Raw genomic sequence first — 14,140 nt, 5'->3', positions numbered from 1 at the left:
TCTATCAACATTTCCGAACTGTTTGTGTGAGCGAGCGTGTAACTTCAGTACACATAGGGTTGCCAGAGTAAATGTTTTATGAATATAAATATTATATCAATTGTGGCATGACATACATTTAGATTTCAATATTCAGTTATATTACATAAAGCATTACATATCGTATAATTTGGTAGTTGACAACCCTGGTATTATTCTGTGTACACATCCACTTACATACTGAGCGCATGAGATGTGTGTGCATGTGTGGGTGTCTCTATTGATATTATGACGTCATACTCATTTACTTGTTTGTGTATATTATGTAACTTATACTATTTTGTTTTCAGTTTGTTTGAGCGCACGTGTGTGTGTGTGTTCGTATATATAGCTCGTGGTTGTAAGCGCGTGTGTGAGCGCGTGTGTGTGTGCGTGTGTATGTTCGTTACCGCAGTCTGGACCATGGCCGGTCTCTGTGTCCTGAGCGTGCGGACCGTCTGGAACACGTCGACCACACCCTCGTACTGCATCCGCTCCAACACGGTCGACAGCGTTATGAACACGCCGGTACGACCCACGCCCGCACTGACACGCAAACACACACAAAAACATTATAACACGATAACATAATAGTATATCATATCATATCATGATGTTGGCCACTTAATAAGAATAACAAGAGTGATCTGAATGAAAACTGCCACAGATAAAAAAACAGTATTGTATAGTCTAGGTTTTGTCGATGATTATATAGTCATATAAAAATAGGAAAGAATAACATATAAAACAACAATTATCTTATTTGATACCACAAACTATAACATAAATATTTTTTTTCAATATCACTAAAATGCAACAAAAATTATTAAAATAGTCCCAAATGTGTAGCACTTCGTAATAAACTACCTGCAATGGACAGTGATGGGTCCGTCTTGTCCAAACTGTTCCTTGGTCTTATGAACCTGTCCGAGGAAGTCTATGAAGCCTTCCCCGCTCTTCGGCACGCCCTGTTCCGGCCAATCGGTGAACTGGAACTGGCGGACGGTGCGAGACGAACCATCGCGAGCATCTGTGAACTGAACATACTCAACATTAGAATGATATCGCCGTGAGGATAGGCGGTAAAAAATTAGTTGAATTTAGTTATAACCAGCTAAAACTAGTTTCAACCAGATAAAAGATTTTAATGTCATAGACGCATCATCAGCTCAGGTCAGAGAATTACACAGTTTACGTTGTACTAAGCTTTTAATTTCTATTCTTCTGTAAGGAAGTAAACTAAGTTGATTTTTCATACTTATTTGCCAATAGCTCTTACAATTCGGTTTCAGTTAAATTTTAATGATACAAAAACATAAGGCTTTTATATACATAACTAATTCTTGATCAACTTAACTGAATTGAAAGGAATAATTAGATGATATGTATATATGTCCCTACCCGTTCATATTTAATATAAAATAGATTATCAGGGACAAAATTTATATTCTTTCTAGGAGTCACGGAAGTTCACGCTAAGTAATTTTTTTTTACATGTATCGTAAGATTACCTTGAATTCCCTCAAGATGTACTGAGGCATATTGTACTCGGCGATAGGATCGACCACGAAGTACTGATAGCGCACCGAGCGGTCAGATGGCCAATACTGATGACATTTCTCCTAAAAATATCACACATATTAGTATTGTTATCAAGGACAGCACTGTCATAGGTTGTATGGATGTATTTAACATACTCTGCCCATCTCCTTCAATTTGGTTAACATGACTATAATTGTGGAATTATGTTCCCACAACATTCGCCAGAAGTCGTCAGTGGTATCCGGCAAGGGACCCTGGGTTGCGATGTAAGCCGCTCGGTATTTGTATCCATCCACAAACGAAGCGTTGATGTAATCCGAGCCGTCTCTGGGAGTCAGACAGACGCGAGTAGACTCGTAAGGCAGGATGTGCACCAGCCTGTTCTTATGTTTATTGCAGGGTAGGCTGGCTGACACGAAACGGCTGGAATCGGCTTTCATGTTGGCAAGTTTCTTAAACTCGAATTCCATGCCGATTATGTTCTCTATAGTGTCGATACGCATGAGCTTCTGGATGTGAGAGTGCAAGTTACGAGCCGGCACTTCCGTGTCGCCGCAGATCACAGCTTCGAGCAAAGCGTCGTGAATGAAGATGTATTGATCTTCGGTTTGCACCATATAATTTCGTTGTGCCCGTAAACAGGTCACGTGTCCGTAAATGTCTACGGTGCGTTCATGCCTCGCCCTTTCGAGCATCGAATCGATGACTATGAAGCAGCCCGTCCGGCCGACGCCCGCAGAGCAATGAACTACTAGAGGCCCGGCATCCGGTGGGTTGAGAGCACGAACACGACGCAAGAACTGTAAGAACGGTGCCGGGTGATCGGGGACCCCGTGATCCGGCCAAGCGGTGAATTGCAACTGTTTGATTTCTCTCCGCTCACCACCTCCGTTTCTAGTCACTTGGAATGTTCGGATACAGTAGGTGGCAAGTTCCTGAACCTCTGCTATAGAGACCGTCATCATGCCATACGACTCGCTGCCTCGACTGGGCCAATATTGATCGCACTTGATTCTCGTCCGTTCCTCCAACTTGGTCATCATCACTATAGTAGACGTTCTCAGTTCCCAGCACATTCGCCAGAAGTCTGTGAACGTTTCTTGTAACGGTCCCTGGGTAGCGACGTATGCGTTATGTTTACGGTATCCGTCACAGTAGTTGGCATTTATATAATCACTTCCTAGTATTCCGTCTATAGGTTGTAGAATAACTCGGCTATGATCGTATGCGATGACGTTAGCGTAGCGGTTTTTAGGTTTGTTAACGTCCATGTTAGAATGATCCCACGTGAATTGCTGACCGGGTTCGATACTCTCATACTCCTGTGAGAATTTTAGGTTGTCGTTGGTTTTTAGCCTGTCGATGTGTTCTGCGAGTTCGGATATCGGTATAGGAGGATGTGAAATCATTGCTGGCGTTTGGAAATTCAAGCGGCGCATTTCAACTGGATCAGAGGGTGCTCCGAATCCTATATCAGCGGACATTAAAGGTCTTGTGACGGCAGCTTGGTCCGGTGTTTTACAAGGTTGCCTTCTTCGTTTCACAATGAAAAGCAGAACAAGACATAACGACAGCATCAAAGCTGCTATTATTGGACCGATCACCCAAACCATCCCGGCCTCGGTTCGGTTTTCCTCTATCCTTATCTCGGGATCCCCATTAATATCTTTGGGATCCGGTCTACTGGGTTCCTCTCCAGGTGGAGCCTCCCTCATGTCTAGTGATAAGTACTCGGAGAACGGACTAGACGTATACAAATGTTTTTGCGGAGTATCAACAACCGCTCTTACAAAAACTCTGTATTTCTTATTTAAATTCAATTTTCTATTCAAAAATCCTTCATACATATCATCGTTTCCTAGATGGAACGTGTATAGAATGTTTCTTTGTAAAAACTTTGCTGCTATATATGGCGCGTTTTCGTCGTCCGTGCGAGCATTATTCTTTATTAAATCGTCTGTTAAGAACTGATCTGGGTTCTTATGATTATGTGACTTATCATCGGGCACTACAACTAGATAATAATGTGATATCGGTCCGTATTCTTCAGACGCTTGAGGTAGAATAACGAGTATTTCATTTTCAACAACACCGTAAAAATCAGGTTTCACCATCGGTTTGGGGGCAGCCATCTGAGTAGTTACGGTAATTGTCGTTGGCGGTCTATAAGAGTTATCGTTAGGTATGGCACTTATGTTTACATTATAAGTAGTGAAAGGCGATAAATCGTTAATCGAGTATGAGGTCCTATCGTGCTTAACAACTATTTCTCTCTTCGGAATTTCTTGTGTTTGCGTCATTCCTAGTGAGTCAACAAATTCTTTGATGGCGTTATAGGAAATCTTATAACTAACTGGATTTAAGCGTAATGGAGGGGACCACGATAATGTCATGGAATGAGTTGATACGTCCTGTGCTCTAAGATGTAAAGGCACTTCTTCGGGCCTTACTTTCACAGTGACCTTTTCAGATAACCTACCCAGTCCCTCTGCAGTTTTAGCTGCCACTGCGATTGCGTATTCAGCAAACTTCTCCAAGTTCCCCAACTCGGCAGAGTGTGTGACATGAACAGTTTTGTGTTGCCAGTCATCCAAATCCTCGACAGGGGTCATCGTATAGAATATAACATAGCCAATGATCTTCTTCCTCGAAGGCACTGGTTCCCACCAAACCTCGACACTTGATTCGGAGGTCGCAACGGCTTTAACTGACATGGGAGCTCTACCGATGTCCCTCTCAGTGTGAGCCGTAACATCTTTACTATAAGGCCCGGCACCTTGATCTGTGTAAGCCCGTACTTTGAACACGTAATGAGCATCTTCTTCTAACCCAGTAAACACTGCTTTCATTAGCTCCGTTGTTTTTTCAACTAATGAAGACTGATCTCCCCTTTTATAAAATTGGACGTCATATTTTTTTATTTGACCGCTTCTATCGGCTCTTGTGGGTGGATCCCAAGTAATGCTAATTACATCTGGTGTTTGAAAATGATAAGTGACGTTAGCAGGAGGCCCTTTCGGCGCACCCTCGGGTGTTAGCCAATACTTAATTGTTTCCTGTCCGATACCTATTTGATTCCTGCCCGCCACTCTGAATTCATACTGCACCCCACGTTCCAAATCGTTAATCCTATGCGAGTTAACCTTTGTTCCAGGAAAGTTAATCTCCTCAAGTAATTGATCTTTAATACCATATCTAAGCCTATAGCCTAGCAGGTCACCGTATGTCTGTGTTGGTTTCGCCCATTCAATCTCAATCGATACAATAGGATCTCTTTCCAATATTCTAAAACAAAATGTTTGATTAGTCACTTGTATCAATGTGCTCATTGTTGCAAAATGTTTTATACTCACTTTAAATTAACTGTTGGTCTGTTTGGAACACCGCCGGGTGTTTTGACGGTAACAGGCGGACTTCGATCCCCATCACCTTTTCTCGTGAGAGCGGCAACCTGTACACTGTACCGCGTGTCCGGCTGTAGTCCTGATATGTTCAACTCGAGTGTCGTATCATCCATCACGTTGAAACGCATTGGATCGTTGAGGAGGCCCTTGCCCTATTAGATTTTGCTTACATGAGTACTATAGAAATATGGTATTTATATAAGTTATGATCAATTAAAACTTACCTCTTCCCTCAATTCCTGGACATGTACATGGTACCCCCTAATGATTCCATTCTTTTCTTTTTCTTGTGGCGGCTTCCACGTTACGTGTATGGATGTGGAGTTGATTGCGGTCACTTTAACTTCTTGGGGCTCTCCGGGCACTGTGAGTATACAACGAGATATTAGTCGAAATTTGAGCCAAACTTTTTGCACAGACCTAAATGCCCTATCAGCATCTAAGGGAGCGTGCTAGAAATACTACCTTAAAGCTCAGAGTTTAAGGGTCTAAATTGGAATAAAGCACTGTAGTCTTATCATAAAAGTAAGCGTTGCCAAATGTTTATTAAAAAAATCAACGTCATTAAAGTGCGGTCGGCTTTCCCGTCGGTCGTGCTGATAGAGTATTTTGGTCGCGACGATGTTCGCCGCTCAGCATCACGATCGGGCATTTGAATACCAACACACACTGACAAAAAAATACTTTTACGCCCTCTCACATCATCATAACCAATTAAAATCCATTACCTTCCAATCCACATCGTTAAGATCAACTAAAATTGTTAAGCGTTACAAGGAGATAAACATTTAGTAAGTCATCTATAATTAGTACAAGTTAGTTTCAAAGCTGCGCTTCTATATCTAAACAATTGTTTTTGTTACATTCTGCAAGGGGAAACACTTAAAACAAAAGGAGTACACCACATCAAAATCAATAAACACTCGATCAAGAACACGCGTTCGTTGTAATATTACCGCTTGCAGTTTGTCTTAATATTTTTTAGATATTTAATCTAGGAAGAACAAACTACATAAGCTTAGGCACAAGCACAACGCACATAAATACAAGCTCTATAGTAATTTATACTCACTCTTTATAGCTGTACGGGTTACCAGCGGCCCATATAAAGTCAGTGACGAGAGAAAAAAGAGAAAAACGCATTCAAATACATTTAAGACAAATTGTGCAAACATTGCAGGGCGAACGGAACTACTAAGTGAGAGATTACGAGTAGAACGCTTGTCGGCAAATAGGGGATATTCTTATTGTACTTCCTCGTGTATTGAACTTTTAAGGGAGGCGCATTCGGGTTAGGCCGCTTGGGACTTCGACATCGGTTCACATTCTAGTGCTTTGCCTTTTTCTGCTCACATATAGCGCGGAACAAATGTGAACAAACCTGAATTTATATATCACGTGGGACATGAATGTCTCGAATACGAATTTCACGATTATACAGATTTTGTTCTATGCTCGAATTTTAGCATAGAAACGATTATTAGATTTCATTTTGCGAACAGTAAAAGGCTAGGCACGTGGTCGACCATAGTTTTCCCGATGGCGCCGATCATTCACTCACACGCACATGTATTGATTAAGGCGACGGCGCCGGGTCTGTGTGTGTGTGCTTCATCAGTGTTGTCTTGTTTTTTCTCTGCCACTTGCTGACATGTGTGTGGTCCTTAAACTCTGTGTTGTTATCCACAGTGATGTTAGTAATGGTGTCAGTGTCTTTGTCCGAAGTCTTATATCTTCAGTGAACTGTTCAGTATAAAATTTTATATTAAATTTTTGGATATATGCCCGGGCTGACGTTTAGCGTTCCTTTGTTACCGTTCATTCCTCGTATATGGCAGTAGCGTACGTAATGCGGTACAGTATTGTATGTAACAATATATCTAGTGTGCATGCACGACGATAGTTTCATAGAGTATACAGAAGATAGAGGAAAAGAAACGTCTACTGGCGAGAAGTTGTAGCTTTACAGTAAGTGAGATAGACAGAGATAGAGGGAAAGAAGTAGAAATAGCGTGTAGAAGTAATCTAGACCGAGCTGAGCATTGGGATAGTAGGCACAGAGCGTCGCGGATCCGATCCATTGGATACTCATTTAGAATGACCGTATCTTCAGGATCGATGTCAGTTTTATCCGCTGCCTTCCCGCTAAGAGTACAGTGAGACAGTATTGAGTATAGGATAGTTGTGAGTAGTAAGTATAGTAGCATGCGCGCGTGTTGTGTGAGACGGTATTGGTATTCAAATGCGGCGCTCGGGCCGTTGTGCATGTTAAGACCTAGGACCCTGAGCTGACTCCATACCGTTGCCATGTAAAAGCTGTTATAGTCACCGTCACAAGTCGGAGACAAGTAAACTAATTTGATTGTGCCATTGAATTGCATGAGTTCACTTTGAAAACCAAATTGGTAGACGGTGTGCTCTTGCAAAATGTATCTCAATTTCAATAGTTTAGGTCTATAGTAGCTTGAATATGACAACGTTATTTGACTGGTCCAACAAGGTCGTCTCTTGTTATGCCACGCACTCGCTCTCTCACCTTGTGTCGTCGCTAGTTGTGCTGAGTGCTCCTAAAAGTGCTATTCTTGTTTCACACAAACGATATTAATAATATTAAGTGCTCCACAAGATAAACCTAACGAGTGCCCAGTGAAATAACCGAACGTAAAAGGTGCTGTGTCGTTAAAGAAAGCATGCAAAATTGTGTATATCGCTAAATACTTAACAACTGTGCGTCAAAATTAATATATTTAACGGTGCCGTCGACACTATATCAGGTGCTATGTAACTTTGCATTTCAGTGAGTGCCATCAGAACACGATAGACAGTTAGCGTATCCGTGAGATACGTACAAAGAAATCATTACATGTGACCAGTGAGTGGAAAATATTAGTGTCCTCTGTTAAATACTAATGTGCACAAATAAAATAACTGACGTGATTAACTTTATAAATAATATAGATTTAAATTCATCGGCAAGCATATCAATACTTGGTTACGAATTAACCTCCTTTTTAGAATCCCGCTATGTGCTTATAAAGAAGGACAAAAGAAAAAAAATACATTAGTAAACTTGATAATAATATCTGTAATATATTGTATATGTAAATGTTAATGATAATATGTTAATGGAACAAGAATTTTTATTATAAGGTTCCCCGCCACCAATTTAGAGTAAACAAACATTTGCATATCAAAGTTATAGCGACGAGCTTGGAAATAATTTAAAACTTATTGATGTGCGAAATTGCTTACAAGTAAATTGATTAACACCCAAAATTATATCCATTCTCGCCGACCGTCGATACCATTATTACTACAAAATCATCCATATTGAATAAAAAGGCAATAAATTAACTCAATGATAATAGTTCGTATAAATTCGCTATGGATGCCTTCGTAGAATTTATTTCCCCGTCCATAGCCTTAGCAATTCGTTAATATGAAAATAAATCGTTATTAATTGTCAATATATTGAAATGTCAGTGGATTAAAACCTGGGATGGTTTAAAATGGTTATCATTATTCAATCCGCTGGCAATTCCATGGTTATTTATGTCTACCCTCATTATATATAGAATGTATGGATGTATGAAACGTACCGTCTTCATGCGTTCGGATTGTGACGGGGTAGGAGGGCGGTCCGTCACCGACGCTGGTGCCGGCCATCACCCAGATGCGGTATTCAGTCCATCTTCTCAGTTCATCCAACACGAAGCTGGTCTGATTCAGCCTCACGACCGTGGCTTCGGAATCCCCCCTCCCCGATTCCACGCAAAGCAGCTTGTAATACGCTATTCTTCCGTTCGCCCTTTCGGCCGGCGGCGGCTGCCAGGACACTCGGACCGCGGTCGGAGACACGGCCGTGGCTGTCACGTTCATCGGAGGTGCTCCAGGAACTGAACAAGCTAATACGTAAACAACGAACCCACCCAATGACCCTTCCAACCCAACGATACCTATCGATGCAATCACTGAATGCTCTGTTAACGACAAAAATGTACCCAAAATATATATACATTCCCATCAAAAAAGTCGTGCATGCACTGTGTTAATGTACCGATCGCCCGAACGTCTTTATCGTCCACAATATGGCCTGTTGAAAGAAAATTGTTTTCATTATGTTCTATGACGACTCGAACAGCATTTCGGATGTCGTTTTTGTTTTGTTTTAGTGTACACATTCTGATGGATATGTTTCTGGAACGTTCGATGTTGTTCGTGTCGTGGTTGTCGAAAAAGTAGAAAACGAACGTCACCCGAGGCAGCGTCCGTCTGATATAAAACATACGAACAACATAAAAGCTACTATTGTCAGTACAGTGGACGCATTCGACTTCGATACAACAAAAAATATGTAACCGCTAAAACGATGCGTTCACCTTACCGATGTCAGACGATTTTACAATTACAAAAACACATATCGTGATATAAAACTTGGTGCTTGTGCTGTATATTACTGGCAGCGTGCCGGGCAGGTGCTTATGTGAAATATATTAATTACCTGTTAAACTTTATTAATTTTATGGGACTTTATTATTCAAAATATTTAACACGTAAGCCGGAATAACAAAGTCCCCGCGGCAGTGGTGCCAACATACCGTATTGTTTGGTGCGGACTCCGATAGCTGGTGTGGTAGCGCCCTCGCCTCGCTGAGACCTCGCCGCTAGCCAGATGTAATATAACGTGTTCGGATACAGTCCGGTCAGCGTGTATGTCTCTGTTATGGGTATCCGTCTGGGGGAAATTATTTTTATATCACATGAACCGTAAGTGCTATATGGCCAGTTTGATGTTTGGTATTAACACAACTTACTTCCTATGGTGTTGCTTGGCATACGTATCGTTCCAATACAGTTCGTATGATACTATATTATCACCAGCATGAGCTGGCCTCTTCCAGGATAACGTCACTGACGTTTCTCCTGCCTCCACTGCTACCAGGTTCGAAGGTTGAGAGGGAACGCCTGGTCGGATATATTTTAAAATGTATTATATTTTTAAAGGATCTCTTTATTTATCATCAATTGCCGTCGTGTGTGACAAGAGAATTAAAATAATAAGTTGTATTAAATGAAAAAAAAGTTGTGTTCAAATTAAAAGACCTAAATTTTCATGGAATTCAGTGTTGGGAAGTAAATGTTAGCAAGGTTATTATTTAATGAAAAAGAACGTTATCAGTGATGATTATTATCTATTTTTGACTGACAAATTGTGATGGGTATTGTTTTCATGATCGTTGAAACTTGTTTTACAGCAAAAATTAGATATAAATCTGAATAGAAAATGGCGATGTAAGTTTAGTTTTTTTTTTTGAGAATATAGATAAATGTTGACGGATCAATTCGGATTAAAAGCTTTTTGTTACGGAACCTAAAAGTATGTAGCGAGGAATATTTGGTTGTATATAAGATATTTTGCTGGCGTTGAATGCCTATTGTCTGTTTATTTAATTAAATAGTGGTTAATGGTTAGTTAAATTGGAATAGTTATTCCAATTCATTCTGATGTAATATTCTTGCTTCATTATTGCTTGAAACATTTATATTCTGGCATATTCGAAGTTATTATGTTGTGTGAGACGAGCTCATAAAGGTCTCTTATGAGGAAAAACTATTACGTTTACTTTTATGAGACAAATATTATCTTAGATTATAACTATTATTGTATTAAATCAGATTGTTTTTATAACGTCTTCAATCACTTCTTCATCAATACTAGTATTATTACATCAAATCAATGTGCTTAAAGTGTCGAGAAGAATAGTTTATAAGAAAATTTGCATTTAAATTTAGAATTAAACCGAATCTTGGCAGAAATTTCAAGAGAATAAAGCTTAGTTCTATTAATTTCCTTGAGTTCTAAGCATTAGGTCTTCTGAAACCAACTATTTATTCTCTTGAAGAAGTTTTGAATAAAATCCGCGAGACTGCATATTAAAGTTTTCGCCTACATCTGTCTTTACGAACAAATCGATCTGTTAGACTAAAAGAGAATAAAATATAAAAGTCTCAACAATCATTTTATATCGTCGGTAGTGATTTTGGTGAGTATAATATTGTTGTTCGTCTCATACCTTGCTGTGTTTTCACTTGCACGGGCGCGGATATAGGCCCGGGGCCTACCGATGTAAAGGCCTGAACTCTTATGGTATACACAGTATGTGGAGTCAGCTCACTGATGGTTGTTAGGTGGTTATTGTCCACCTAGTTAGGAATAAGGAAAATAGTCGTCAATCTCTCATTCCAGATCTTGGTACTAGGTACAACAAGCTTTATATCGTTTAACATTTTGGTAAATTTGGTAAAATTGCTAGCGTCTAAAGATTTATGTAATTAAATTGAAATGAAACAAATTTAATTGTTATATAGGAAGTATAAAACGAAGAGTAGAAGGTCTTAGCGGTCTCAATTTCAACGTTATATTTTCCTTAGAGTATGTTTTTCTGTCGGAGTGTGTTAATACCTTCAAGAGCCTACAAAAATACAATCTGAAAACTGAATCTACGTATGGTTCTCGTTTTAGTTACGAGACTATCTTAAAAGTATATAATGACTTAAAGGTGCTTCGTAAAATTATAAGTAACTGGAGAATTTTCTTGCGTATTCTTCAATGTTTGCAGCCCCATTAAAAAAGAATGGAGGCTGTAAATTTTTTTGAGTTTTTTTTTAAACTGAAATATTTTATTTCATATAATTAAGTATAAAGCATTTCCTTTCTAAATTTTTAGATAGCGGTGATTAATTAGTGAAGAGTATTTTTAAAAGTATTATCTTCCAGTGTCCGGTTCGCCATTATTAAATAAACGGAGCGCAATAGAAATAACTTGTTTAACTAAATTAAAAGTATTGTTTCAGGAAGCATTGAACAATATCAGATGTTTCACTTTGAAATGTTGTGTAATCAATAACATACAACATTTAATAATGTCCCTTTTACTCTTCCTTATAATGTTGAAGGTTTTTTCTTTGAGTACCGAAATAAAAAAAAGGAGAAACATATATTTCAGGTGAGATAATTAAGTTTTAAGCAAAACATACATCCAGCGATTTTGATAATGTTCATAAAAAAGTAATTACACACTTGGGCGAAACAACAAAACTGGGGATTAAAAGATAATTAAAAATCCTTCCGTGTTTTCAAACAACACATCAGTACTGATTCAGGCGGCCGTTTTACTTAATTAGATTTTAAAATCAATTATTTTGAAATATTCCAATAAATGTATATATGTTTTTAATATATGTAAAACAATTCTAATAAATTTAATCACTTACCATTTGTGAATGCCACGACTGTAATGACTGCGATGAATCGGAAGTGTAATATATTTTGTAGCCCTAAAAATAAGAAATATGTTATATGCTAGCATATACAATGATCGAAGCACAAAAAACATTAATCATTGCCAGTTAACGAAAAGTACATACGTATAATTTTATGCAGTATTACATAGGGATAGACATACGTTAATATGTTGTAATGGAGAATCGATATGTTATCACAGACACAATAATAATAATAATAATAAACAGTTTGTAAGGGAGTCTGTGAACGAGATTATTAACTTACCGTGACCTGACCGTTTGGCGTTTCAGGTTCATCCCATTGTATAACCATTGTACTGGAGCTCAATGGACGCACTTGGACATTACGAGGGGCTGAGCCGGGTTCTTAAAACGTTAAAATATAATTACATTCATATCACACACAAACATACGTATGTATTAATAAAATTTACATTCTAATAATCCGTACACATAAAAAACGTTAATTAATTAATCAACGTTGAAACAAAACAATAACACGAGCTAGTTCACTAATTGATATGTAAATATAGATGACGCTATAATAAAACACAACTGATATTCAATATTTGCACGAGCAATCAACAGAATTATTTGAAATTCAACGAGCGACTACGTCATCAATTGTAATACATTGTCGACATGGAAAAAAAATATACAAGCACACACTGAGAACCGTATCCTCATAATTGAAATGGGGCGAGCGAAAAATAAAATAAGCGTCACTTCACAGTTGGCACATTTGATTCGGAATTTAAAATAGCTTCAGAGGAATCGTAATAACAATGTTCAAACGGCGGAATATCGAATTAAGTCGGCTCCTTTTCATCTCAATTAAATACGAAAACACAATAACGGGAAACGGGACAATAAACGAACACAAAGATCCTAACATTATTCGTAATCGTCGGGGCACGGGACGTCGCTCAAAAGAAAACTCTGATGTTTATGACAATAAAAGTTTGGAGGCGTCGTTATATTAAAAAGCCATAATCTCGTTAAGATCACAAGTCGCTCGCTTACATTTATTTTTTATTAGAAAAGTAACAAAAATGTTAACGTTAAAAATATTAATACAATTTTATCAGTCCTTAGTGACGTTTTCATTACCGCGCGTATATTGTGTTTATAACAACAAATTTTATACATTAAGATTGTTATTATCTGAGAGCATTTGTTGCAAAGTATATTAAGATTTAATATAGGTTCAAATGTATAGTATGGTAGGAGCATGCATTTCAATCTGAGAATACGAAATGGGAATCGGAAAGTCAATCATGCGTTAGTATGGAAATATTAGAGAGGCAGCCATCTAATGGCTTGTCTGGACTGTCTTGTGTTCGGTTAAAGTGAACATTAATAGAATACTATAGTAAGATATTATAAGAAAATTGTCGTTATCTCATGGTTTGAGACACAAATAGTCTGTATATAAATCAAAGAATAGCCTGTAAAGAATTTTTGATAGACAACAGGCACCATTCATCCAAAAAATAACACACTGATGCTGCTATGATATTAGAGACGTTGAACGATAATGTTACTTGAAATATATAATCATCTGTATAGTAAAAAATACCATTCAGAAAGTAATTTCTAACGCAATAAATTATAAATGTAGTTTATAATTTATCATGGAACAAAAGATAAGAAACACTTTCATTAAACGAATGAGTTTCATAATAAAAATATTAATAGCAGCGACGCCAGACAAGCCGGAGTCGTAATGAATGTTACCAATTTACTAAACACTACTCAAACTTTTATAACTCATAATTAATTCAATGCTAATAATATAAAAGGGACGCTTGACATAATAAATTTGTGAGAACGGGTTAAGCCTGGACTGGCCATTGCTACGAATTTGCTAA

General features: G+C 38.3%; 1 protein-coding gene across 4 annotated transcripts in view; it reads right to left on the bottom strand.

Moving 5' to 3' along the window:
- Positions 1-14,140, bottom strand: part of LOC116772247 (tyrosine-protein phosphatase Lar) — a 210,186-nt gene that overhangs the window by 3,644 nt on the left and 192,402 nt on the right. For 2 of the 4 annotated variants that reach the window (XM_061522132.1, XM_061522133.1), the window contains 12 exons: positions 12,535-12,635; positions 12,240-12,302; positions 11,039-11,168; positions 9,779-9,929; positions 9,563-9,699; positions 8,564-8,860; positions 5,189-5,328; positions 4,914-5,116; positions 1,716-4,845; positions 1,530-1,640; positions 886-1,055; positions 429-564 (listed from right to left, as the gene is read on the bottom strand). In XM_061522132.1, the coding sequence (XP_061378116.1) occupies positions 429-564; positions 886-1,055; positions 1,530-1,640; positions 1,716-4,845; positions 4,914-5,116; positions 5,189-5,328; positions 8,564-8,860; positions 9,563-9,699; positions 9,779-9,929; positions 11,039-11,168; positions 12,240-12,302; positions 12,535-12,635 (4,769 nt within the window). The remainder of the gene's footprint in view (positions 1-428; positions 565-885; positions 1,056-1,529; positions 1,641-1,715; positions 4,846-4,913; positions 5,117-5,188; positions 5,329-8,563; positions 8,861-9,562; positions 9,700-9,778; positions 9,930-11,038; positions 11,169-12,239; positions 12,303-12,534; positions 12,636-14,140) is intronic. The other 2 variants (XM_061522134.1, XM_061522135.1) reach the window with 1 other exon arrangement.

Source organism: Danaus plexippus, chromosome 12, assembly GCF_018135715.1.
Source record: "Danaus plexippus chromosome 12, MEX_DaPlex, whole genome shotgun sequence".
Classification (NCBI taxonomy): domain Eukaryota; kingdom Metazoa; phylum Arthropoda; class Insecta; order Lepidoptera; family Nymphalidae; genus Danaus; species Danaus plexippus.
This window is presented reverse-complemented; position numbering and strand designations above follow the sequence as displayed.